This window comes from Nipponia nippon, unplaced genomic scaffold (genome assembly GCF_047370975.1).
Source record: "Nipponia nippon isolate SJK-2023a ecotype South Korea unplaced genomic scaffold, ASM4737097v1 scaffold_20, whole genome shotgun sequence".
Taxonomy (NCBI): domain Eukaryota; kingdom Metazoa; phylum Chordata; class Aves; order Pelecaniformes; family Threskiornithidae; genus Nipponia; species Nipponia nippon.
In genome coordinates this window covers 2,155,406-2,179,175 of record NW_028262337.1, presented here as the reverse complement: position 1 = coordinate 2,179,175, position 23,770 = coordinate 2,155,406, and the positions used below count along the sequence as shown (strand labels likewise).

At 37.9% G+C, this 23,770-nt stretch overlaps 1 protein-coding gene across 1 annotated transcript in view; it reads right to left on the bottom strand.

The window, feature by feature from the left end:
• The window catches only part of NNT (nicotinamide nucleotide transhydrogenase), a 44,467-nt gene that overhangs the window by 6,002 nt on the left and 14,695 nt on the right, over positions 1–23,770 (bottom strand). The window contains exons 8-19 of the mRNA XM_087759651.1: positions 23,321–23,454; positions 21,365–21,556; positions 20,050–20,203; positions 18,987–19,148; positions 18,068–18,178; positions 17,136–17,281; positions 16,541–16,736; positions 15,705–15,938; positions 13,665–13,825; positions 12,744–12,923; positions 8,254–8,413; positions 6,733–6,814 (exon numbers count right to left, since the gene is read on the bottom strand). Coding sequence (XP_087615777.1) covers positions 6,733–6,814; positions 8,254–8,413; positions 12,744–12,923; positions 13,665–13,825; positions 15,705–15,938; positions 16,541–16,736; positions 17,136–17,281; positions 18,068–18,178; positions 18,987–19,148; positions 20,050–20,203; positions 21,365–21,556; positions 23,321–23,454 — 1,912 coding nt within the window. The remainder of the gene's footprint in view (positions 1–6,732; positions 6,815–8,253; positions 8,414–12,743; positions 12,924–13,664; positions 13,826–15,704; positions 15,939–16,540; positions 16,737–17,135; positions 17,282–18,067; positions 18,179–18,986; positions 19,149–20,049; positions 20,204–21,364; positions 21,557–23,320; positions 23,455–23,770) is intronic.

Below are 23,770 nucleotides of genomic sequence, written 5' to 3'. Positions count from 1 at the left end.
ACTTTGGAAGACACAGAAAATACCCAAGACAAAACTGTACATTCTTGGATTTCTGCACAGAAATTTCTGAGCAGAAATCCAAGTGAGTCAGGAATACAATAAAAGGACTTCAGACTTCTTCAGAAAGGAGGGAAAGACTGATAAATCAACTTGCCATGACATAGGGATTGTCACATATTTTTATTTTCAACTCCACTGCAATGGAAGTGGATAACACATCACTGATGTTCCACAAGTCACAGTCCAATCAGTAGAGATCACTTGAGAATTTAACACTGTACAAATACATCCTTAAAAGGGCAACTGAACACTCCATCAGCAAAACAACATTAAGACAATGCAAAGATGAGACAATTGGAACTCCAGAAACAAAATTAAGGACATATGATTAATCCACATAATACTAGATATACCACAATTTTAAGCTCTAGGTCAAACAGCAGGATAAAAGTTAGCTTTAAAAGGAATGCTTTTAAAGAAACAAAGAGAATAGATTGTATTCAGCTAGTAAACATTTGGGATCCTGTTGCAAAGGACAATACCTAGAATCAGAAAAAGGAGAGTAAATATACAAGACAAAACATTAACAGCTTACGTGTCACACCACTCACTCAGTAATACAAGCCATGTGTAGTACTGCAGCTGGTCCTAAAGTGTACCAAATTCAATCACTTACAGTACAGTAGGAAAACTCTTATTCTGAAGTACACTTGAGAAAACCCATCACTCCTCTGGCAGTGAAAATAGATTTTCCAACAAAATTCTCTTTTGTTTCTAATAAAATTAGTTGAGCGCCTTTGTGACCAAAGCTGCTTTGGCAATACACAAAACAAAATACTCGTGAGGTTTCTATTAAATACTATATATACATACAATCTTATTTCAAGGGCTGGAAAGCCAAACTTTCAAGCTGCCAAGAGAACAAATTTCACCTTTGACTTCACTATTCCTGGCAAGAGGCAAAGAAAGAAGAAAAGTAAGGGACACATCATCTTCGTTCAGGAAGAGTTATGGCATCAACCATCAGTAGTTAAGAGACTTCTGACAGACTCCGCTTGAAACCACATACTGTGTACTCACAAAGTTTGAGCAAGCTGCTCATACAAAAGCTTTTTGGAAAAACATTGAAGTGACTCCCAGAAGTCTGTTTCTAAGAGCCTGTTAACCGAATATGACAGTAATGTGCCAGTACATCTTAGAACTGGATGTGCAAGTGTGTCAAAAAGAAGAATTAAAAATACGTGCTTCTCTAAGGCTTTCATTATTTCACAAGAGAAGATCTACTTATATCTGGAGTGAAATTAGCACGTCCAATTGAAAGCAGAATTCAGGTAAGCAAGGAAAAGAGATAAGCTAAAATCCTTAACGGCTCACAAAACGTCTAATAAAAGCTGTGTATCTTGCTCCTGACTCACAACAGCAGCAGCTCTCCAAAGCTATATGCGTTACTGCAGAAATATTTTGTCACATGTGCTCTCCTAGATGTTCAAAATGTGAACCTCACTCATATTCAAAAATTCAAAACATGAATGACTTTAGAAGAGAGACATGTTTTATGGTAAAAGTGTTTTAAAATGAAAAATTGCTAAGTTTCTTTGATATGCTTTTAATATCAGTTATGCAAGAGCTCCCTTAGGTTGGCTGGTTCGTTTTTTAAATCAAATAAAAATCTCACACTCTTTTTGACTTTCTCTTTACACAACATTAAGTTTTCAGTCTACATATACCTTACACATAACAAAGATTCACAATCACGCTGTGTCTGACTTGAACGTTATTCTGGTAGTCCACTGAAACACAGAATTCACCAGGAATTCTTTTTCTCTTGACCCTGACGGTGTAACATGGAGCTTGCTTATCACCTCCAACTGTCAGATACACTGACGTGAGCATACGCCTCCTTGAACAGCATGAGTACCAGACAAGGCTATTCAGCCTTTTTAACCATCCTCTTTGGATACTTTTTAGCTTTAGAAAGACAACAAAGCACACTGAAAAAAAGAGTTCCTATTTTGAATCTTTTCTTGTAATACAAGTGCAACATTTTCTTTTAAATTTAGACTAAAAATCTAAAACTCCTGACATACATGTCATATCTAGGGCAGCACTTTCAGCACAAAAAGCATTTGAATTTGGGAGGGGAAAAAAGTTACTTAAAAGTAGTATGAAGTTAATTATAGTATTATGAACAAGACAGCCATTGCATGAAAAACTATTTGGAAAAAAATCACAGAATGGAAATTACTTTTCATACAGTTCATAAAGTCAGCATCTATCCTTATTACAACGGGCTAGATAACATTCTTGTAATCCATACTGAAAGAACTAGCACCTACCTAACCCACTGAAGAACTGTTTCAAGATCACTTCATCCTTGTAAAGATAGGATTCCTGTCATTATGCCAAAACTGGACAGAGTGATGTAAGTAAGTAACATCTGGCTGGTGCCTAATTTAGCTTACTCAACACTTCAGAAGCTGTATATACAGAGAATAATTTGCCCAACGCTTTTGCCTCACTTTGTCTTCCACGCACTTATTCACTTTATTTGTGTTTTGTCACCTCTCCATCTCTGTTTTCAGTACAGACAATAACTTGTTATTCAACAGGTAACAGGAAGGGAAAAAAAAAACCACCTAGGTGAACTGAGAAGTGCATCATTCAGATATTCCACAGCTTGAATCCTGCAATATAACAACAGTTGCAGCATAGCATGACTTGTAAGTATCAGAGTATAATGCTTTCATCACACATTACAGATGACTATGTAGATTACTAGCATCAAAGCCAGCTTAGTGAGCTTAGGCCTGGTGTCATGGCTGAGGCAACAACATGTCCCCAGAAACAGTACTTCAGCATGGACTAAGCTCAGTGGCTCTGCTGGGGTCAGGTCAGTTAAATTTAAACTGAATTAAATTAGTTAAGTTAAGCATACTTAGTGAGGGTTGGTACTGGCTCCCTATTTCCAACCACTATGGTTTATCACAGCAGGGGCAAGATCCAAATACATGGCATGGACCTCAATGCAATAACCCTCCCAAGAACCCAACTGCAGGGAAGAAAGAAGAGCCTGCCTCCACAAAGCATCACAAACTGACCTAGTAAGGTCACCCGGAGCTGAGCTCATCATGTATGGAACATAACTATAATACACACACCAGGAGCATACAGCTATAGCTGCATCCTTGCAGAAGCAGATCAGGTACAGCAAGGTTTGCTAGTTCTCTCTAGCTACACCAATACAGCACTTGAGCTAACAGATCTGTTGGACTCCATTTGTCCCTTCATCTGCAGCATTAATAATTCAGAACCCACCCAGTTAATTTGACTACAAGAAACAAACTGAGAACTGACACACATGTACACATTCAGTGTCCTCCTAGTAAGCATACTGCAGCTTCCTAAAAACTTGCATCAATGTATGTTGCTCTTATGCTGTCATTCAGCAGTGACAGTAATCTCCATCTTATGCACACCTGAGCTATGTAATATGTTACGATTGGTTGGAACAGCATCTTAACAGCTCATCCTTCAAAATTCTTCTAGATTTTCTTGTAGAGTAACGAAGAACGATGACTGTAAATTGATATAATTAAATGATGGAAGTTAATAATTTTATTTATTAAGCTGTAGATAAGTGTGTAAGTGGTACCCACCCACATGTTCTGTTACTCACAAGTAATTAGAGCAATGGTGAAAAAAAAAATGGAACCCTAAACACATTTGATAAGAGCTAAGCCATAAAGGTAACAATAAAAATCTGAAGAAGCAGGTCCAACACTAAATCTATGCTATCACATTTTCAAAAATGTAAGAAACCCGGGTTTCAATGTGCTCAAAAGTAATTAGATTCTCCAGCATCAGAAGCTGCCCAGGGAAGTGGCTGAGTCTCCAGCCCTGGAGGTATTTAAAAGAAGGGCAGACGTGGTGCTCGAGGACATGGTTTAGTGGTGGACTTGGCAGTGACAGGTTAACGGTTGGACTCAAGGGTCTTTTCCAACCTTAACGATTCTATGATTCTATGACAAAAATCCGAGTCCTTCAATATGTCCACCTATAAAAATAAGGTTAAAAAAAAAAAAGCAAACGAAACACTAACATGTTAGCAACTAATTTGAAAGGCTGTTAAAGAGGTAAGCTACATTTCTTTCAACTATGAGAGTTACCAGAAAACCACCATATTTAATTATGAGTTGTATTTAGAAACTCTATACAAAGAACAATTTTTTCTCATCAAGAATTTCTGACTATGCACAAAACCAAAACACATTGATAGAAACAGTCTTAGGGAAGTCATACTGTGGCAAAAGCTAAGATAGTTAACTTGATGTGGACATGGACAGCATCAACTACCCATGCACATATGAGAATGTACACACTTTTAAACTGTACTATAATACTATGGAATAATTATATATCTATATATAGAATACTACAGAATATAATTTAATTACATAGAAGAAATCAGAATTTCACAACTAGGGGTCTACAAACAACACAGCATGTGGCTGAAGAACTTTGGTAAGGCGAGACCTTTCAACAATTCACTCAGTTGTAACTTTGCAGAAATACATCACCAGTTGTAGAACAAACATTTCTTCTCCAAGGCCAATGGATTCTGGGGACTACAGGATTTAGCCTAGGAAAAGTTTTGGTTTTTTACCCATCCATGACAAGGGAAAGCTATAATGAAGGCTCAGCAATATCCAGCTTTTTATGTGATCGTACTAATGCATTAAAGATGTGATCCGCTGCAAGACCATCTCAAGTAAGCGATGATGTTATCTATGCAATTTAATAACTAAAACAGTCTGAAGTTTCCAGACTCTCCCATATTTCTAAATTTAAACCTTAGTCAAAGGTTATGCATCATGTTATATAATCTGCGCTCTTCACTGAGAATGTTATGGCTATAGGCAAAGTAAATGAAAACAACAGCTTCTCCGGATCAATTGTGAGCCATGAAGCAAAAAAAGACCATATGACAGGCACAATTTTTCTTGGCACGGTATGGGCATTGCAAATTGATGACAATCATATGTCCATGCTGGCATCCCTCCACAGCGGATGTGTGAGAGTGTCACTACATCTGGATGGAGAGCACACAGGGTCCCGAGGCACTCCAGGCCTACTGAAACCAGAGGGACAGCAGCTGCACTCAATGAACACCGTGGGAGCTCCACAAAGTGATGAAAGGCCTGAATTACCACAAACTGTAAATACAGATTTATTTCATTAAAATACTAGGTAACCACTGCAGTGATCCCTTCCTGAAATTGACTAATTTCAAGTATAAGCCAGTTATTTCAAGGATTCATTCACATTTCTCCCCTGCAAAGCCAACGTAAAAGGCAAAACCAATAATCTTTTGTATCACCAACGCTGATAAAAACTAAAGCTCATCCCCACAGAAGCACTGGAAGGAAAGCCAAAAGCACGCAACACTCATCACATTAGCCCAGAAAGGTTCTTTTGTTGCACAGCTAATGGGTCTTCAAAATTTTTAGAGGCAAGGTAGACTCTGGATTTTTAACCTAAGAAGGGCATCTAACATTATAGTGCTGTTAATTGTTTTCAGCATTGTTTCAAACATGCCGATCAGAATTGGATGTTACTATCCATATTTATTTTACGTACAAACATTCCTGTGTAGTAGTAAGCATTACTTCTATTAATGCAAGTCAGTTATCCCAGGAAAGAAATAAGTCCTGTGTTGTTTGTGCAGAGGCTGCTACCTGATCTAGTCTTTCACTTCATACCAGACTGATACCAGCAAACACTTCTCCATACTGCAGGAGGCTCTCTTTTCCTGCCTAGGAGCCTCAACTATTCCCATTGCTCCCCTTTAACTATTCCCCAACAGTTCTACAAGCAGAGAGGTCCATTTCCTTAGCAAATTAAGACTTAAAAAATATGAAATATTAAAGCTATTTAGACTAGTAAACAATCACCCTTAATGGAGGTTTCTCTAGGAGGCAATTCAAAGCACTTCAGTTAGGCCCATGCTCTGTCCCCATTGACTACAAGCACAAAGAAAAACTATTCTCCCTGCTTTCCCTGCACCAAAGCCAGCTATTGCAATTACTCCTCACAGTAACATGTTTCCACAAAGTGGCTGCTTTCACAGAACTCTCCAACCTCCACCTTTAGAAAAGGCTGCTAACTGTTCTCTTGAAGACAATACAAAAAACTACATTAAAGTTTTTATTTTTCAAAAAATTTCACTGCTTGTTTTGTTGAAAAGTACTACTATATCTAAAGGCAGAGCATATGTATCTAAAGAAGCTAACTTACTTTTCAAAAAAATAAGATTTTGTTGCTACAATAAAGAAGTATTAAATTTTAAAGCCATTCTTTTTAACTGAACTTCAGCATGACACCAAACAAAACAAAACCAAACAAAACAACAACAAAATTATTCTCCAACTGCTGAGGCTACTTCCAAAAATCAAATGTAATAAGAGTGTAAGGGAGTAAGGATCTTAATTCCCCAAAAGCAGTAAAAGGTAGAAATATCTTTTACACTAAAGCATGAAATCTCTTGATATTCAGCTATAGCTTAGTAAAACCAGAGCATTCCTCCAGCTCGTATTTCTGAGAGAAAGGTCAGCATAATAATGACTGCTGAAAGAAAAATAAAACAAAAACACAGACTTTTAGGGGATTTTCAAGGAATGAAAAAACAAACAAACAAACCAACCTGTAATACTTTTGATCAAGGAGAGTACTTACCTGACGTTTTTCCCTTGTTCTCTCAACATCTTCACCAGATCAGCTATGGGGTACTGAGCTTTTGCTGCACACAAACCATAACCTGAAAGAATTTCCAAATTTTAAGCTATTTTTCTGTTTCAGTGCAGACAGAATAGTTACAGACAATAAGTGTACTTTCCACACAAACAGAAGTTCTAATAATTAAAAATATATATCTATATATGAAAAATATATATAGATAAATATATAATATAGATATATATTTATTATATATATTTATCTATATCTCAGATACTCATATATTCCCAGGGGAGTTTCAGCCTGACCACTGTAATTCACCTTATCTTTTTGGTCTCCTGACCCCTAACAGTGTAGTGGTTTGACCAGTCAAACTACAGAAGTAACTTATTTCAGCTTCACAAAAACACGTGTTCTTTTCTCTATCAGAAAAGGATGTTTCACACAGGTACACTGAAAAGTTGATAAAGAGGCTACTATCAGGTTACTTCACCTCAACAAAATTTTGGATTTGCGTAATGCAAATCTAGTAGTTGAATATGGCTTTTAGCAGCAAATGATCTTTTCAGTCTATGTCAATTAATTCATCAGAACGATAATGCCCAGGAAGAAAATGCAGAGTATAAATTATTAACGGTGTCCTGAAGGTTTGACCACAGGCACAAGAGGTAAACTCCTTCAAGATGTTTGCAACGTTTGTTGGAAACAAAGGTAACTTCCCAAATTAGAACCCTACCTCACTGATGTTTTCATTTAAGCTGAAGCAAAATGAAAGATGACTTTGTTTTTTAGCATTCTTCTCATTCCAATGCTAAAATAAATTCAACACAATATTTGTGCCATTTAGTTGAAGGAAAACAAGTTTTGAGCTATTCCCTACCTGGCCTCTCCTAACAGGAAATGTGCTATTGAACCACTTGAGCCTACAGCCAAAATAATAGTTTCAGACAACTCAGGGTTTTAGTTTTCAGGGGTTTTTCTACTTTAATTCCAGTATTTATTGTATACTAACTAAGTTTTAGATGTTTTTCTGCCTTTTTTTAATAAAACAATGCAGAATTGAGCAAGTAGATGAGAAGCATAAACAAAATCCTGTCTTTCAGTAACTTAACCGATATTTTGTTATTGGTACCACTGGTACTGTGGTAGTGCTTAGAAACTCACACCACAACAGCTGTACACAAAATTAACTGTAAACATAATTTGCAAGAGACAGTCTTTGTCCTGAAGAATTTAAACCCTAAATAAATAGGACAACATTTGAAAAGACACACACAAGGAAAAATAAAGTGGCATACACATGTCTATACAGAGGAATGATGACTGACCTGGGAACAAAAACAAATCCCACAGACCCAGTCAACATTTGACATGCTGCTGCTACGTTGCAACTGCAAGACAGGCTACAGTTTTTTGCTTTGTTTTGGGTTTTTGTTTGGTTGGTTGTTGTTTTTTGTTTTGTTTTTTTTTAAAATAACACATCCTCTGAACATCTTGCTGTATGAGTCAAGAGTGTCTTACCTGGAGTAATAATGATATTATTGGCTTCCTTTATCATTTCAATTGCATTGTCCACATTGATTTCTGTGTGGGTTCCAGTAATTTCCATGGGCTTCCCACCAGCTGTTGACGTGGTGCCATAGCCCCCTAGAATCACATTTGCAAGGGAACGGTTCATAGCCTGAAAGATAAGAGGGTTTTGATCAGCTAAAGATGAAATCCAAAAATAAAGGAGAGGCAATGTCCACAAAGAAAACTTCTGAAAATACTAAAGCCTTCCTGACAATAGTCTTTATCTGCTGGTTTTGCCTGCATACAACTTGAAACTTCTTAAAACAGGCTCCTTAGAACAGAGACCCAGATTAACACAACAATAGCCAAACATCAGCTTTTAACACATTACATTACACACATAATGAGAGAGCATCAGCATTTCCCCAAGACAAAGAACAAAACAACACAAGTAGCAAATATTGGTCTCTTTCTGTTCTTAAAAGGGAGGGATATAAAAGAATGCATATTTGGTGACAGTTTCAGGTTTTGGGGTTTTTTTTTGTTTGGGGTTTTTTTGGTTGTTTTGGTTTTTTTTTTACATAGATATATATACACAGACACATAATTTTTGCAACATATTTTCTTCAGTTCTTGAGCAATTCAACATGTAAGGACAGAACTGCTATACCACAGCATGGAAACCACGTAGCTTTTACAGGTAGTACAGAAGCAAAGCTCCTACAGCATCAAGACAGGGAAGAACACAACAAAGCTACGTAGCCACACAAAACTAAACAAATGCTAACTCAAAACAAATTGTAATGAACTGAAGGGGGCCATTAACTTACTGGCTGAGCACCAAAGGGGAACAAGAGATCTTAAACTAGAAGCTTTAAGAGGAGAACACATCCTGAAAATTTGGCTCCATATATAGCCAGGAAAAACCACTGGCTAAATGCTTTCACTGGCATGTCTTGTTGTGAGTGTGGTCCCAAAGCAGTATCTGGCAATATCTGGAAGTAGGCAAAACTTGTAATTGTAGTAAACAAAACTTCAGAAGCAGGAAAGGAACAGGATAAATTGCTTCTTTAATTAAACACGTGTGTCATACATCTGCTGTGCTAGCTCAGAAACCATAGCAAAATTTAAGAATGGATCTGGAGAGGCACACATACAAGGCAAGAGGAAACACCCACACAAAAGTATGCTTCCAAGTGACCATTTTCTACTGACATTTCAAATCATGCAACTCCACAGGTTTTCTGCTATAGCCTGAGAAGATATGCCATTCTGTGAAATTCATCATCTAGCAAATAAGCACAACAAAGATATTAGAAGAACTTTTGTTTATCCTGATAAATCATCACTGTTTCAGATACTATAAGGATGGTGCACAAATGCAGTGAAATCTTTCTACTGTCTGCAGTAGGCAGTAGTTCATAACCTCTAAGGACACACTGCCTTTGATGTGTATCACAATATTAAACCATCAAACACAAAACCAGACCACTTAATATATTACAGCAGTTAGGTGTCAGGTAAGACAGCCTAGACAGAACAATACCCTCTTAGATGTTTGTGCACACTAAGCTTAGAAGCAGCAAAGCACTTTCTACACATATCTAAACCAAAAAGACAGCAGTAAGACCAGGCCAAAGGAAAAAAAAAAAGTTTAAATATTATCAGAAATCTGAGAATCCACACAAAGCAAGCATGAGACTGAAGCACCCTTGCCTGGCTCTGCACCAACCAAAGAGCCGAGGAAAGAGGATGGCAGTCTGGCAAAAAAGGGGGTAGTACAAAAGGCTTCAAAATGAGCCAAGACCTCAAACAACAATTAACCAATGCAGCTAAGATCTACTCAGCACAGGGGCGCTGTGGAAACTCTTCTATAGCCTCTTTCACCTTCTTTACCATCACAGACCACAAACATACATGAATAGAGTACAGGCTTCACCATTCACAGATAACCCAACCACCAGCAAAAAGCCCTCTATGCTGTGCATACACAGGTGATACTGGCCAGGAGCTTACAGCCCAAGGAAAACCAAACCCTTGATCCCTGAGAACTTCAAGTCCTTCCACTGTGCCCACAGAAACTACACAGCTAGTACAGGTGATGGGCCAGCATACAATTCATAAGACTAACACAATTTGTTCCTTCTCTTGCTCTGTTTCATCACCAATTAATGGTTCCTCTTCCACCCGAAGGATTTTCCCCATCCCTAAGCATACTGATTCTACTATTACAGTTGCAATCATCAAGTATTCACTCGGGGGGGCGGGGGGGGGGGGGAAGGGATGAAGGACATGCTAATACAGTCAAGCGTTCTGACAAAGACACATTGTGTCAGTGTTTTAAAAGAAGTCACAATTCACAGGATGAGTGAACACTACAGGCCTTTGCTTTTTTGTTTTGAAGTTAAATCCTTTGTCCTTACCTCACCCTACTAATAGGCACAAAAGAGGAATGGGTGGAAAAATCAGGCAGATAACCGCTTAGTTTTTGCACTTTTATCTGAATGCACATTGGCCAGTTTTATCAACTCAAGCTTTAAGAGATTATCTGGATAGGCTTTGGATGATTAAGCTACAGTTTTATCACAAGAAGTAATTGGAAACATTGTAAAAAGAAGTTTTCAACCATTATGATGTTTTCACAAACACCTTCTCATCTGTATTAGATAAGCTTCAATAAATAAACTGCTTTGGATGGAAGTCATACTGGGGGGCGGGGGGAAGGGGGGAAAAAAAGGGAGGGGAAAACTGTTGCTTCATTAGCACAGGTTGCAACAGCCTAAAGTAGAGTTTATTGAAACCCTTGAGCGTTTTTTCTCCTGAAATACAGCTTCAAGAAAATGATACTGAATCCCCTGATTATAACAATGCTTTTAAAAGTAAGGATTTCCATTAAAGGAACTAAAGCAGAAAAGAAAAATGCTGGGCTAGAAACAAGTTGTTCTGCTCCTTGTACAGAAATTATGCAAAATAATTTTAATTTTACTGGCTGAGCAACTTTAATTGTCTAAGCTTATATAAAGCGTCACTACATTTCTAGAATACCACCTCAAAAACTAAATCTCCTGAAACTGGACAAATACATAGAGGAAAGACACTCTGTCCCTGCATAACTGTTTTGCTAATTACCTCCCCAGGCTTCCTGTTTACCTAGATTCCTCCAACCAAGAGATGCAACTATCTCAAAACTCTGAGTGCTGAGAGGAGCTAGCAATAAAACAAATAAAAAAGGAAGGGAACAGTAAAAGAAAAATGAAGGTACAGAGTGACTATGCCTACTGGTAAATATGTACCCAACAGATCATATTTTCACTAAAGATCAAATTCTTCTAAGTCTTGAAGAACATACTTTTCACACCTGTGCTGCCTAGTAGCATCATCTTTCTACTGATACGGACAAAATTGCTGACTGTATACAAATATATATGTATATATATTTATATATAAAAAGATGTCCTTTGAGCCACATTATCTGATTTCTTTTCAATAAGGAGATACAAAATGTCCAAGAAAGAACAAGAATCTTTAAATTTTGTACCTGGGATTGTTCATTTGAACTCACCTCCATGAAACTGCACAAAAATACTTTTTTAAGCTTTTTTGAAATTGATCCTCAAGAGAGATGAAAATGAATGATACTGAACATTCCTAACATGGTAACAACACTACTTATCAGCAGAGATGAATTAAAAGACGACAGCCAGCGCTGACCATAGGAAAACACCAGGACAGGAGAACAGCGTCACTGATCATACAAAGAACACAAGCGCAGAAGTGGAACAGAATTACACAACAGAGAATCAGGAGGTTGGCAGCTGTTGCACTGTGTTCTTCAAGTCATTACCTCTCCATCTTTGAAAACAAAAAGGAGAGAGACACAGGAAAACAAGAGACTTCTGTACGAATGTTCCAGAGGAAAGGAGACCATTACTAATAATGCAATATGGTTTATACACAGTTGAAGCTGAAGTTCGCTCTGACACAGACATTAGTATCAGCAATACATTAATGCAAACCTGCTGCCACCTCGTGGTACTTTGAAGTAGCTGCTCTGAAGAAAGTAGCACACTTTCCTACACTCCAAAAAACAAACTTTAAATTACTCTCTAATTGAACGAAACTTTTTTTTTTTTAAAGGAACTCACTACTTAAAGTATCTCCTGCTGATAAAATTTACATTTTGCTTAAATTTACCAACACTGCAGAGTGATATGACTAAAAGAAAAAAAGAGCCGAGCATAAGTAATCGTACCTATTAGTGCCCAGATTCAAACCCCCAATGCTCAAGTCAATGCAAAAGCTTTCAGCAGTTTTGAAGTATGTATCTCTCCAAACCAAAGGGAGATGACTGACATCTAGTCCAATAGCTTCAATCAAAAGTTTTCTAGTTTGTAAACACATAGCAGTTCAGTCTTCTGATTGCTTATCTTCCTAGCAAACATGCTGAATAAGGTTTTTTGTTACTTGGAAAACAAGCACAATTTCTGCTGACTTCTTACCACACACATGATGTAGGAGAGGATAGCCCCAGAGGAGCCAATGAGTGCACCAACAATGGTCAGCAAGTTGTTGTTCAGCAGGAAGCCCTCAGCACACAAAGCCCATCCAGAATAACTGTTCAGGACAGTAATAACTACAGGCATGTCAGCACCTCCAATAGCTGCTGTTAAAGTGACACCCTGGAAAAGGAAAGAAAATACTTGAGTATAAGCTACAACTAAGGATAACATGCAGAGAAGACAATCTGCCTGCAGCACTGAAAAGTAAGTATCAAGTTACTTAATAACCTATTGCAGTATTTTCAATGTAGGAGACATCAAGCTGTGGCCTGAGGATTGCACTTACCAATTCTGCCTTTTGAGAGTGGACAGGAAGGCACTCTACTGTCCTCATACTGTGCTTAGTCACATATTTTTACTCACAAAATTATCTTATCAGATCCACGGAAGTATTCATAGCATTAAAGGATTCATCCTGAGCAGTGTTTGCAAGACTCAGTTTACAGAATAGTAATATTCAGGGTAAATTTTGAAACAGCTGGTGTGAGTAAATGGGGCAAGTTACACACGGGGATAATCTTCCTAAGTTAAGATAACCTGTAGATCCAGTGTTCTTTTAAGTATTCTAAGGATAAACTTCCCAAGTAGTCTTTGAAAATATCAGTTTGTCATACAACAGGCTCCATTAAGTCATAGCTACAAAAAGTAATTATATACATACACACCTGTTCTCTGGAACAGTTCTGGTTTACAGCTAGATTTAGGAAGGTCAGTTGCTACTTGCTACTGCAAGTTAGCATACAGGCGCTATGACAATTGTGACTCAGGATGGTAAAATACAATCATTAAGAGGACACTTGCAAAGCTGAAGAACAAACTGCTTGTTTAATTTGTTTCACCTCCTACAATTCCCCAACTTACCATTATGGCTGAGAGAGCTGACACGGAACCTAAACAAGTAATTCCTGTAGTGTAACTAGGATCAATCATGTAGGGAACCATTCCACCAATGCTGGCAGCCAGCAATCCTGCATTCAATGCATGTCGACCAGGCAAGAGCAGTGGTGCAGAATTCAGGATACCTGCAATCAAATGCATGTTCAGAGATTGACACATACATGCAGGAGAGCCTGTCTCTTGGCTTCAGAGAAGACTGAATACCTCAGCAAAAGAAAAATTAAAAAAAGAAAAAGGGAGAGGTGGAAGACAAAACAAGTTAGTTGAAGCTGAGACCTTGTGCTGACTCAGTAATACTCCTGCTTAAACTCGCTTTACTTCCTAATCTTGCTGAAGTGCTTCAAAATAATCACAAAAATCTCTTCTCCTCTTGAAAAGCCTTTTTTCTTTTTCTAAAAGACGTACTTTCATTCTGGCCCCACGTCTTTGCATGTTGTGTAGGATGCTTTGCAAAAGGAAGCTTTTAGCTGGAACTTCTTAGTACAGGTATTAACTCAGTCTCTCAAAAGCTGTGTGCTTAGCAAAATATGAATATGCAGATAACTCCAAATATAAAACAGTCCTGCCTTCAAATGCTTTAATTTCACCAGTACCCTCAGTCACACAACTTCCCACAGCTTCCCACATTGGCAGAGACTTGAAGGGAAAAGAGGGTTCAGTATTTGTGTGATTCAGTTTTAAAAGACACTTACATATTTATTTTCATCCTAGTCTGTTTTTTTTCCAAACACCACAGCAAAGAGTATAAATAATGCAAGTTTATCTGTTACTTTTGGTGTAAGTAATTACCTACCGAGTGTCTCATTTAAATTTAGCTGAATTCAAGGGAAAGAATGAACTGACGGTCCCAGGTCTAGGAGTCAAAGTGCGTGACCTACCACCTCTAGTTCAATCGTATAGACAAGCTTATTATTATGGTGCTGATATGAAAATGCAAGGGGGAAAAAAAAACAAACAAAAACAAAACCAAAAACAAACAAACAAAAAAAACCCAAACAGGAGAGTGGGCTGAAATAGGCAGTGAAGTTCACCAGGGACATGTGCACAAATCACTGAGGTGGAGGGGGTAAGATGGAGAAGAGGGAAAAAAAAAAAAATAACCAAGAAGAAATAAATGAGTAACTACTTAGCGGAAATACATACTACTGACAAATCCTTCAAAAGATTACAGAGAAGAAAGCTTTCCATCCATGTCATGCTTCCTCCTTTAATGGTTGGCCTCATAAACACTAAAGAAAGCAAACAGATGTTTCCCAAAGGAACTACTGCAAAGCTAGTAACAGGATTAGTAATAGGGAGCTCTTAGCTAGAACTTCTTAGTACAGGTATTATCTCATTCTCTCAAAAGCTGTGTGCTTACAAAACCAAAAATAAATGCAATGAAGAAACCTTCAGGTGCATAAGAATCAGGAATTAGTGAGTATTTAATTTAGAAGGCATATTTACTAAAACGGTAAGAGGTATGGAGCATGGAATTTGCACAGTAGGTGAATAGATAGTGAACTGAAGGGTTTAAAGTGAGACAGTCTCGACTGATACCGCAAGCTACCTACTAAATGAAGCTTGCAATGCTAAGAACAAGATCCCGTAACTATTAGTAGTGCTCACTGAGTCCAGCAACACCAGGGTTTCAATTAAAATGTCTGCTCAGGAATTCAAAGTTGTGATCATAAAAGTTCAATAAAATCAATTAGAGAGACAGTGTCAGGTAGTGTCTTAACAACACTAAAGCAACACTTATTTCTAGACAAGATGAATTGAGGGAAACTTGCATGACTTTGTAATTAATAGCAGTAGTATGTTCAAGCACTGAAACCTTTCGTAACTAAAGCTGTACACAAACTTAACAGAATTAAAAAGAAAAAAGTACGCTCAAAAGTGTACTTATGATACAAAATACAAGGTTGCTTTCCAATTACACAGCAGTCTAAAAGCAGAGCTAAACCCTGGGGGGGGAAAAACCAAACCTTTAACAAATACTTAATGCCGAATGGAAGGTCTCACCTTGCAGTTTTCCATAAGCAACAAGAGAGCCACTGAAAGTCACTCCACCAATGTATGTGCCAAGATACGCCACCACCTTGGTGAGGTTTGCAGCTGGATCAGTAGCGAAGTGAGGATATTCAATTATGTATTCTGCTACACAGGTGAGCACAGCAGCCAAACCAACCAAACTATGGAAAGCAGCCACTAGCTGAGGCAGATCTGAAATCTGGATGCGTTTAGCAATCGTCAAACCTATTGAGATTTGAAGACAGAAGGGAAGTCTTACAAAACACAACAAATCTGTGCAGCTAGAAATTAAGGTATCATGGTTCACTGTGCAATGTATACATACAGACACATGCCTGTTCCAATGGAAGAACTTGTTCTACAACGCTAGAAATTGCTATGGTATTTAACTGAAAGCTGCATGTGTCTATTTTGTGCAATGAGGATATGCAAATTAGAAGATTAAAGCATATCACATTCTTAGAAGCTTCACTAAATATTGAGAAATTCAACATTTTCTGTGACAAAAGCACAGTGTGAAAAAGGGAATTTGGCAGCATTCAGTCAGGAACTGATGTACGAAGTTGGGCAAGTTCATTCACCTCTGCATACCCAGTTTCCCTAACAGAGGTGATGTGCTCCTGCTTTTCCACCAGTCTCCTCATTCTTTACCACATAAGCCCTGGGACTTATGATTCTTTGTTCACATATTTGCAAAATAACATACACAAACCATAAATATAAGTTAGTCAATTCACCTGTGACATGTACAGTATTTTGTGTATATACAGCTTGCATAAATGCACATATAGAGCATATATTGTTTGTTTATAGTATCATACACATACCTATGGTACCACCAAGTGCCATTGCACCTGACATCTGCGCCAACAATTCAGGTGAGGGTTTAAGGCCTCCAAGAGTTGCTGCTAAACCTCCTGCAACACCAATCATACCCAAAGCATTTCCAAGACGAGCTGTTCCTTGGGTGGACAGTCCAGCCAGGGCACCAACACAGCATAAGCCTGAGCCCAGATACATCATCTTTAAAATAAGAAAAACATCAATATGCATACCTAGAGACAAATTGCATAACCATTATGAAAATCTTTCTGATTATTATTTAGAAACATTTAAACCAAAAAGACTGATTTCTGTAGTCGCTGTAACATTTAAGCTGTAATTTAGCAAAACTGCCCAATAAATAACAAAGCACCTGGTGCTTTACAGGAAGAAAAAAAAAAACCAAACCTTTTAAAATTTGCAGATTCAGCATTTGGTGTATGACTGCAAGCTTAATCAACTTCAGATTGGTCTTGTGGGAACATACAGCTGATGAAAAGACCATGGCTCATTTGCTATTTACTCCTCAACAGAGTGACCAGTGAAGAAGCATACCATGCTATGAACAGTGGGCTAAGAGCCACAGAGTTATCTTCTTACCTGTTCGATATTATAGCCACCATTGAGAGCAGCTGCATAGCCCCCTACAAATACACCACCAGGAAGTAGGTACAAGTAGTTGTACTCAGGAGGATCTGTGGGACGTTTGAACATATCCAGCATTCTCTGTGTAACTAGAAACCCACCTGGCCAAAGTAAAGGAACAATTTTACAAATATAAAATCTGAAACTAAGCATATGCCAAGCTATAAGAGAAATATTTGGTTAAACCGTATTACCACACAAAGTTAGCAACTGACACCAATATAGCCTCTGAAAAGCTAGAAATCTGGAAACCCACCAGGAAACAAAGGTATAATCAGGGTGAGATCCTGTTGTCTTTTTTAACCTTTGGAGACAATTCATGAAAGGAGTTGGAAAGCCTGGAGGACTTGCTCTGGCTCCATACTCTATGCTGACTGTAGGATACAGCTTAGTTTATGACTGTGTCCTGCTCCCTATCTACTCTAGCAAAAAGCAGTATTTATAAGTGACATTGCACACTTTCTTATCTTTTTTATTAAGGAAGCTGGGACTTCCAAAGCTCGAGTAAGCAGAATTTTGTTCTATGCCACTAGTATATTTTTCCAAGTAGGAAAAGGAATACAACGACAAATGCAATACCATCTTGGGTTATACAGGAAAAGGTATTTCATATAATCATCACCCAAAGGATACTGTAAAAGAAAAACACACATTTAAATGCTTCCCTGAAAAAAGGTTACACCACAGGGTGTGCAAACCAGATATAATAACTACCATGAAAATATGTGGGGGGTGGGGTGGAGGGGATGTTATTTCTTGATGGATGCTCTCAGATGCTATTCCCAGAATAGTATTTCTGGAATCTATACAATTAAAGAGCTAGAAGAAATAAAAGAATTACACAAGTGCTTTAAAGTTACCCTCAGGAGAAAACTTAACATTCATACCTGCAATATTGACTGAAGAGATAAAGGTCGAAAGCACTGCTAGAGTTTGAGGAGTGTTTTCAGGGAGATAGTTTCCTCCCATCAATACCAGCCCACCAACTGCAGTCAGTCCTATTCAAAAGAGAAAAAAGTGTTACTGAATCTTAAAAGGCTCTATACCTATAGCAAGTTTCCTTTCAGCTGCCAAACAGATACCACTCAACTCAAATTTTGATCCCTACTCTACACATTACTATTTAAACAAAGACTACCGTGGTCTTTTTCAGCAATACAAACATGTTTCAAAAGAAAAAAATCAGTACGTGAATATAGTTTTGAAGTACAGTGCCTCAAGCACAGAGTCAACCACCGCATACTTGTTTGATAAAATAAACTTTGCTTTTAGCAGTTAAAGTAGATCAGACTCGTGACCTGTCACATATATATACACAGACACATAAAGTCTTACATATTTACAGAGTTATGAATTTTACAGGTCACTTAGGAATTTTTTCTTTTTCCAACCCTCTCAAAACACATAGTTTGAGGAGAGGAAAAAAAGAATGCAGAAAATATGAAAGACAAGTTATTTTCAGGGCAACATTTTGAAGAGATGGAAGGAAAGATGTGTTCTATGACAGGAGAGACTGCAACACTCCAAGTAAAACAAACTTTAAAGCAAACAGGTTAGGAGTGAAAAATTACTTATAAAAATTAAAAAAACACAACACCATATTTGCCCTTCTTTTGAAAAAAACATACTCTCAGAAAGAGTTTCAGGTGTCCTTGCTATTTATGAAAGTAAACTCAGACATGTGAAGTAGTACTAGGTGCTCTGGCATTTTAAAAGGCATATCAGCAGACTTAAGTCTAAAGTTTGAGTAAAAAGAGCTGTGCCTACTTCAAATAGAAAATAAGCAGTTGTGTGACAGCTACTTACCTGAGATAGCATTAGTCACTGACATCAGCGGAGAGTGAAGAGCAGGAGTCACACCCCATACCGTATGGTACCCCACTATTCCAGCTAGGCCAAATGTTGTCACCATTTGCGTGAAAGCATTATTAGGAGCTACAATGCCCAGTCCTAACATGCTGGCTAAGCCTGCAAGAAAAGCACAGTAACACTTTTCTGTAACTTTTCAATGCTTTCTTACATTTAAACTCTGTACAACAGGAATCCAGTATTGAGCTAAAAGCAAAAGGGAGTTTTGTGCATGGACTTGTTTCAAGATCAGCTGGATCATCTTTGTCAACTACAAGCCTCTTTCGGTGCTAGTATTTCTTTTACAATGGAAAACAAAACCATAAATACAATACACACATCTTTGTTATGCATGCACACAAAGCAGCAAAGAGGTTTTCTACACCAACACTGAATCCTGTCACTCTCTGTTCTGTAGCAAAAACGTGGAAGAGTCATAATCATGTTGAGATACTACTTGGAAAACTCAAAGCATGCATATGAAACACAGAGGTTAAAATTCAGAATACTCAATTCATTAATTACCTCATGCAAAAGTTCTGGAGAACAAAGAATATCAAATGACAAGAGCAGCCAACATTTATTTGCCAAGACAAATGTGCTATTCTCAGTACTTCAGTAGACTGTGGGCATTTAAGTCTCATACAATACACTGAAGTTTGAAGAAAGCAAAGGCATTGAATTGATTCTGCTGCAAAGTATGTGCACTGTCCCTAGCAGGAGTCCTTCAGAATTTTAAGTATTTTAATGAAATTTAAATAAAGCCAAACATACATACATGCACACAGCATTAGTCAGCACTGTTTGAAATGTTAATACTTTTGGTTAAATTTCTAAAATTTTATTTTCCCCTCTCAAAAGCAATTATTCACTACACTGAGTTTGCACTAGGATACATCAGCCAATCAACTGCTCTCCCAACTAGTTATTAAATTGAATAAGCAAGATGACGAGTCACTTAAAAGCATTAGCCAAATGAGGAGCACTCTACACTGATTCTCCAACTCTGGAAGTTGCCTACCTGCTGTGTATACAGATGCACTAGTCATAGTTTTTCTAAAAGGTGTAATAGTAGCTGCTTTTTCCGCCTCCAGCTCTGCTACAGTCTTCTGCTTCACAGGGGCTCCTTGAGGAATGTTATTTGGTGGAGGTGCTGGGAAAATCACCTTGCCATCCTGACAAGAGATATTTACAGTTATCCCTAACATTGCAGATGCTTTATAATTAGAGGAGCCTACTTTTCTTAATCCTGCAACTCAGATAAGTCTTAACATCCTACAGCCATGCCACAGGAACATTTTCCTTTTCTGCATGAGCAGAAGTTTGCAAGGCTGAATGATCAGTACAGCCTGACCAAGTCAACCATACTGCTTTACACATTTTTCAGACAAGATTTAGTATTGGTGTCCAAGAGCACCTGGTGGAAACACAGCACAAGGCATGAAAGCAGGAACCAAAACAAAAAGGTAAAGTTCCTTAAATGGAGAACGTTTATGCAAAAACAAAACAGGGTCTTGGAAAGAGCAAAATCTGCTACAGATCTGAACTGTAATCAGAGCCTGCCCAGACCTCAGCTAGGTACCAAGCACAATGTCTCACATTTCTTGCTGTTCTCCAGGCCTCTGGAGAAACAACTGGTGAAGCTGTCAGACCTGAGATGTACACACTTCAGTGTTCTGGGAGAGCTGAAGTCAATGCAAGCCTCCTCCAGAGTAGATATCATAAGCATTACAAAGTGTTGGCAATATTACACAGCAAAACTCAACAGAAATTAACCCTTTAACTAAACTGCAAATTATTATTTCCTAATAGTTGCAGGAGGAGAGTCCATACTGGTCCATACCCTAAGTTTGTACTTTATTATTTCCTAATAGAGCTTAAAGTATCCTGCATATTCTAGTTCCACCATTTTTTTCTGAAGTTACTCTTATAAGAACAGAAACATGTATTTATTTAAAATAAAAAAAAAAAAAAAAAAAAACCAAAAAAGAAGAATGTTTTTCTGGTCCTGTACTAATGTTTCAAACATGTTTTAAATAACTATGCTTTTATCACATGAATACAACATGCAAATTTAATCTTTTTCCTATTTTTCAATAGCAAACATCAGGTATTTGTTTAACCATGGCAAGATGACAAAAGCAAAAAGGTTTCCCTTCACAAAAATGGACAGAGGAACATTCAGCTGAATACAAACACAATTGTCCACAGTGTCTACCAAGCCACATCTGAAGTCTATTGGCAAGAAGTATCTTTGAATGCATTTGAAAGAGACAACACTGACAAATGTAGAAGTATGTACTCACAAATTAAGAAGGGAATATTTACTAACTTACCTTCATGACTACAGTTCCTCTAATAACATGATCCAGAGTCCCATAATCAAATTCATCTTTTGGATCAAAGTAGAAGTTTTCTTTGTCAGGACTAATAGCCTTTAGGAGTTTGATAATATTATTGGAATACAGAGTACTGGCCTGAGTAGCCATTCTGCTAGGCAGGTCTGTGTAGCCAATGTGTGTAACACCCTGAAAAAAATTCAAGTAAAACATTAGGAGATTAGTTCAATCTCTGAAGAAGCAGCATCTCTTCCAATATATCCTTCTGGAAATACATATCCAAACTGTTTCACTTATTTCTGTTTTTAACCCCAGCTAAAACTGTTACCTGCAGCTCTAACATCATTAAATCAGGGGAAGATTACTCACAACAGTTACAGAATTCAACACAGTCAAATCCAACAGCTTAAACGCTATTAGCAACAAGTCTACACAGACAGGGAGATGTATTGGTGCACAAGCTTGTCCTCTCCAAATCCTACCATTCCCTCAGACCTTAGCTTCTTAAAGCAACCAGGTAACAGATTATCCTGCTCAATGCTTGGCATCTTCTCAGTCCTTCTGCAGGGCAGGCACTGGAGGCAACTTTCTATATGACAGAGGACTGAAAGGAACTTCCTCAGAGGTAGCCAGCTAGCTGTGCAAGTAATATGACCAGGTTCACATTTATGTAAAAGATGTAACATAGTATCTCCACACTGTTTAAAGAATAAACATGAGTATACCTGGCTATCAGGCCCTTGAGCTTTTGGAAGGTACGGGAAGCTGAGGCAGGCATACACTCTTCATGTTCAAGCCAGCTTGTGTTAAAACACTGCTCCCACAACTTACAGGTAAGATCCATACGTGCTTCCAGGAATTCTGGCTTCTTAATGCAATGCTCCGGCACACTGCTAATAGTTCTGCACTGCTGCTCTTTTCTACAGCTCAGTTCCAGTACACTATATCCAGAGGTAATATTCCTCTGACTAAAAGCGCTCCATATAAATTCTTCATGCAAGTGTCTGCTTATTTCTGTTTTACATACTCTAATTTCAGTTTTTAAGCAATGACATCAAAAGCCCTAGAAAACCACAAAGCCAAATACAATGCATGACTCATGACAGACTGACACACAGCCCTGCTTATATTAATGACAACCATGTCAGCAATATGTCCTACAGGCTTCCCTAGTAACAGCATTATGTCCTTACATTACCAAATAACAACCTTGGAAATCTGCTACTTTAAATCTCATCACCCAAATTTCTGCAACTGCTAGCAGATTTCTCACAAATACCAAAAATAAAACCCCAAAAGCAGAAAAACAAGCTCTCAACTGAGCCAATGAACACGGGAGCAAAACCAAAGTAGTTAGTTCAGTCCAGGGCAAAATTGCTTACTTTAATGAACGAATTCATGCTACTCCTAGTTTGGGTTACAAGCGGTTTGGACACTCTAGGGCAGACACACTCACGTTGGCAAAGCTAAAGACATACAAAGACAGCACTCTCCTGAAGCTGAAATTATATTGAGCTAAGCCTGAGACTTTGCACTTAAGTAAACAATGACACAGTCCGAACCTGGTTAGCTTACCCATGACAGGGACTGTTAACTTCCACTTGTGGGAGGTGACAGGCAAGTCAAAGAAGCTATTGCTACTGCTGTCTCATTAGGTAGACCAAGAAATAGATAGCAAACCACACCCTCAACTCAGCAGAGACGTATCACTGGACTTGGAAGTCTAAGAAGCAACACTTGCGTACTCAACCATGAAATTAACACTATACAAAGGTGTTTGTTTCTTTAAAAATCTTCAACTTGTTATACATAGAGATGACCAGTGACCAAATGCAAATCTAAAAGAATACTTAAGCCCAAATAGCAAAATTAGCTACTAATTTTCAGTATAGTTTACCAAACACAATATGAATTCATGCAAACTGCGAACGATCTGCAGATTAAAATGCTCACCTTATGAACATACATTTCTCCAGGCTTTGTAGTCTCAATGTTTCCTCCAGCTTCTGCAGCTAAATCCACAACAACTGAACCTTCCTTCATTGATTCAATCATATCTTTCTTAAACAAGATGGGCGCTTTTTTGCCTGACAAGACAAGGCATAGTAAGTTAAACACAAAATAGGGCTTTTTACCTGCAGAGCTCAGGAGATTTCTCCCCTTCTCTCTCTCTCTCTCTAAACCTTATTTTTGTAAGCAAAATTTTCAAGTAATCAGTACCTAGGATGAAATGTCACAGAAGGTTTATACAGGCAGAGAGAAGAGATGCTAGAACATCTTGCTCCCAAGCATATAAAAAACGTATGCATCGACAGTCTACCAAAGATGCTGGCAAATCCAATTTTGTCCTCAGTAAACTGACAACATCCAATCTTACAACTCAAGTCATAACAAAAAAAAAAA